General features: G+C 39.4%; 1 protein-coding gene across 1 annotated transcript in view; it reads left to right on the forward strand.

Annotated features, from left to right (window-relative positions):
* Positions 1 to 1,246: 1,246 nt before the first annotated feature.
* LOC107709818 (tyrosine-protein kinase BAZ1B-like) overlaps positions 1,247 to 4,452 on the forward strand; it is a 27,364-nt gene continuing 24,158 nt past the window's right edge. Inside the window, exons 1-2 of the mRNA XM_016514444.1 lie at positions 1,247 to 1,948; positions 3,952 to 4,068. Of these exons, the coding sequence (XP_016369930.1) occupies positions 1,830 to 1,948; positions 3,952 to 4,068 (236 nt within the window). The 5' untranslated portion in view covers positions 1,247 to 1,829. The remainder of the gene's footprint in view (positions 1,949 to 3,951; positions 4,069 to 4,452) is intronic.

Genomic DNA, 4,452 nt, shown 5'->3' on the forward strand with positions numbered 1-4,452 from the left:
AAAAAAAAAGCTTGACATGTTTTCTTTTTTGTACATTAAAAAGATGATCTTAGATCTTTTCAGGCATTTTCTTATGAAGGTAAAGCAGTTTGTATTGCATCTTGAAAATAAACTGTTATCTTGCATGTTTCTCATTCTAAATTGAGAAAGGACTTTGTGAGTATAATACATGTGTCTGCATGGAGTAATGATTGGTATATACAGTATGACAAAACAGTTCATTTTGATATTTTTCAGATTATACAAATAACTTTTATTGGCTTGTTTTACTTTGTTTTATTGTAAAAATACTTCAATGCATGCATTTTAAGGCAGTGTTGATTAACATCTGTGTTATCTGTTTCTTGATTTGTTTATTATTGTTCAATGTACTGCATCTAATTATCAAACTTTTTATTGAAAAAGAAGGAATGCTTATATTTTATAAATGGTAAGCTCACTCACAGATTTGTATTTTAAATATGAAGGCTTCCACTTTCCATAGTATTTGAAGTATTTAAAAAAAATAAAAAAAAATTGTGTATGATTCATGTAGCGTTGCCTGGTAAAAATGTACCTGGACCTTTTCACTAGACAGATGGAAATAAAACCAAATAAATGCGGCTTTCCACCGATTGCATAATTTGCAAAGTTGTATGGCAGAGACAGAACACTATTGTACATATGAAATGATTTTACGGGCGATTCCCAAAATTATGATTCTCTTGAAATTATATAATTCCAATACAGTGTTTAAATGAGTTTATATAAATTTAATAATTTAGCGTTATTTGAATGCTTAAGACAGAGCTTTATTAATTCATACTGTATGTGGCCGTGAAAAACGATCTTTTAATGTACATTGTCTCCACTGCCAAGACTGGTATTAACATATTAATCAAGACTGTCTCTTTAATTGGACCAAAAGTGTCGTGTGCAAGTTCTATTGTCTCCTTTTAAATTCTATAACCGCTGCCTCTTTTAGCTAAACTCTAGACATTTGGCCATATACATTTTGTTCTAATGGAAAATAAAATGTCCGTTATTAATACTAAAGTATATGAGGCAAACGGCATACTGTCATTTTCAAATAATCTATGAATTTACCATAAACTGACCTCTAACCACGCTTCCAAACACTGTGTTTGTGATTGGAGGGGTGTTGCTTTGACAAAAGGTGGAGTAGGTATAATTGACAGTTCAATCGGCCAATCAAATATCTCAGTCTGTGTCGTATTTTTTTTAGTAACCAATCGTTGGAGACGATGGGTGGGACTTATCCTTGCGTCGCTGCTTGCTACCGGGGTAACGGAGGTTTGAGGTTGTACGGAATGTTGCCGGTGTAGCAGGAACTCCCGCCATTTTTCAATCAGCTATAAACCCTTTTGTTTGTTTATGTAATCAGCAAGTCCCTCAAAACAATATCTACGCGGTCTATAGTCGCTGCGGATAGGGAATTGGTACGACGCTTTGGCCTGGAGAATCGACTACAACACGGACCTGAGCGGCATAAGAAAGCCCGCCATACCAGCTCTGACGGGCCGCCTTTCGCGCTTCCATCCCCGGCACCTTCCGTTCACTCCTTACGCTGTCTTCAGACATCCCACCATGACTCCACCGGCTCCCCCAAACCAGCGGATTTCACACGGGAGATATAATTGATCAACAAAACAGTACTTTTGTTTTCACGCGCTTTTTAAAAGTAAGTAAAGCAGCGTGTTAGCCTAGCCCAATGCTACGCCGCTGAGACGCGCGGTTTCACGGCATATTCAGTTCAAGCTGAGATTGAGCGGGGGGGTTAGTTCAGTAGTTCACTTTGCAGACATATCCACTACCGCAGCAGGCCCGCGATGGCACCTCTACTAGGCCGGAAGCCGTACCCTTTGGTTAAGCCGCTGTCGGAGCCGCCGGGCCCAGGAGAGGAGGTGTTCATCATCGAGCACACTAAAGAGGCCTTCAGGAACAAAGAGTATCCTTTCTCACTGTCTCCGCTACCACTTGCAAGCACTAGACATACAAACACGTGCCTGCAGAACTCTCGATCCGTTGCTTCCACGCTGATCGTGGAGTCTGAGCGTGTGCGAGCGCAGTGTGTCCATTTATGCCTTTATTATTGTTTTCATCTTGCGCGCCGCATCGCATTGTAACGCTAACCGGCTAAAGGTGACCATGACGTTTAGATCAGCAGGGGCTTAACTCTTAAGACAGTGCTAAATGTTATATTTGTCTGATTTGGAGTACTGAAGCATGGCGAAATACGTATTGTTGAGGGGTTGTTGTTGTTCTGTGTGCATTTTAGAGCGAGCTAGTGCTAGCGAGCTAGCTTCAGGGTGTGTGTGTAACGTCTGGCTAACGTAAACAGTTTCTCATCCGAACTGCCATGACTCAATCTTGTGTAACACACACGAGCGCGCATTTACAGTTCAGGGACATATGTGATGATGTGAGCTTATAGATTGATGCTCCCGAACAGCCAACCATCTGTTGAGCGAGACTGCGTAATAGTTATCTATATGCTTGGAGTGTGTGTTTATGATTGTATAAACTGTTTTAGCTCAGGCTGCTGCTGCTGGAGGGGAATGTGCGAGACGAGTTCATGTGCTGCTGCTGCGCGATATGGTTTTCGCGCGCCACGTGAATTTGGTCATTTGGACAGGATGTGTAGAGATGAACTTTATGACATACGCAACGAAGTATATTCGTTCTGTGGTGTATGCTGTTTAATTCATATTTGAGAAATATTCGATTTTTTTTTTTTTAATATAACTAGTACTTGCTCCAGACATTATATTTTAATTGCTATGTAAGCGTGTTTTTGATTTATCCCACACAAAATCTCTGATCTGACAGATATCACTGCACTAGGTTTCCAGAGAAACTAAAAGGAAAGTGACCCAGGTGCTTGTTACGGAATCAGAAAGCTAGCCAATCAGAAACGTTTACTGCTTATCAATCACTGCGCTTTCGGGGATTATGACATCTTGTTGGCCGCCTGGTCTGTGGAGGGCGGGCCTTTAGAGTGAAGGCGTGTTGCTGAAAGGATGAAGGTTTTATTCAGATAGCAAAACGATTGAGTTTGAAGGTGAAGCTTATGTATATGAAAACTGTCTGTCTGACTCACGTGCTTAAACTTTACGCATGCTTTCAGTAGGTCCATCTCGGCACTTAAAACTAGACGATTTTCCATCATTTAACGTGTTTTCTAGGTTTAAGTTTGTTCTAGATCTGCCAAATTGGTGTTTGAATCAAGCTTGGCTCAAGTTTTGAGTCAAAGTTTAGCATCTTAAGAGGTGTCATGTCATAGTGCTTTATACATAATGATAGAATAATACATCGGGTGATATATTGATTAATCCGATATTTATATGCCACTAAATTTTGCTTGTCTGATTAACAGAAGTGTTATCCCTTCTGATAAGCGTCATCCTTGTATTAGTTATAAAATCTACTGACATCCATGTCATAGTAAAAAAAAAAAAGTTTTGTTTTAAACCGAGTAATTTTGTCTAAATTTGTTTGCTGTCGTTAAACACCCAGGTTTCTAGATATACTGACATCCTGCATTTAAAGCCCATACCGGGTGACCACTAATAATTATGGTTGATACACATTTATGTAACACGTGAACAGTGCACTCTGGCTCTGAAATGATTTCAATCTTTCAGAGTGCTTGTAATAACAATTTTACTGAGGCTGTTGTTTTTTTGGTTACCATTACTGTTCTTAATTGCAAGTTTAGTTGTTTCATTAATTAATTCATGCTGGTTCTGCTGCTGTTGGCCCTTTAATTATTGAGCTGCTGTGCTACACGCATGCATTAATTATGAATGAGGCTTTCAGACTATGGACAGCAGAGCTAACATCACTTGATCAGCTCTGCTTTGGAAGTACTGCTTGAGATTTTAGAAGTTTTAGAAGAGCTAGAAGCCATGTAGTGTTTGAGTGTTTTTTGTCCTTAACACTGTTGTTCAGAGAGTATGAAGCTCGACTGCGCAGGTATGCAGAGCGGATATGGACATGCAAAAGCACTGGCAGCAGCCAGCTTACACATAAGGAGGCTTGGGAAGAAGAACAGGAGGTCACAGAGCTGTAAGTAACAAAAACGAGTGAATGCATGAGTGCGTGAGTGAATGAATGAACTTGGAGCATCAACAGCATCATTTAGTTGACAGTTGTTCTCAAAGTCTTATTCTGAATATGTAGTAGTTCTCAATATGTAGTAAGCTGTCAGTGCCTAACCTAGCATTTATGGGTGTCTAAAGCACAGAAATGCTGAGTAGGTAATAGGGATGTAACGGTATGAAAATTTCATATCACGATTATAGTCGTCGCAAAAGACACAGTACAAGTACATCGGAATCCATGTTGTGATATTTTTTTAAATTTTTTTATTAAAGAAAATATAACAAATAACAAACAGAGCATAGCATAAGACAGTCAGTGCTATACAAAGTGTGACATTAATTAGTAACG

The sequence above is a fragment of the Sinocyclocheilus rhinocerous genome, unplaced genomic scaffold (assembly GCF_001515625.1).
Source record: "Sinocyclocheilus rhinocerous isolate Xijiao unplaced genomic scaffold, SAMN03320098_v1.1 scaffold4918, whole genome shotgun sequence".
In the NCBI taxonomy this organism is placed as follows: Eukaryota; Metazoa; Chordata; class Actinopteri; order Cypriniformes; family Cyprinidae; genus Sinocyclocheilus; species Sinocyclocheilus rhinocerous.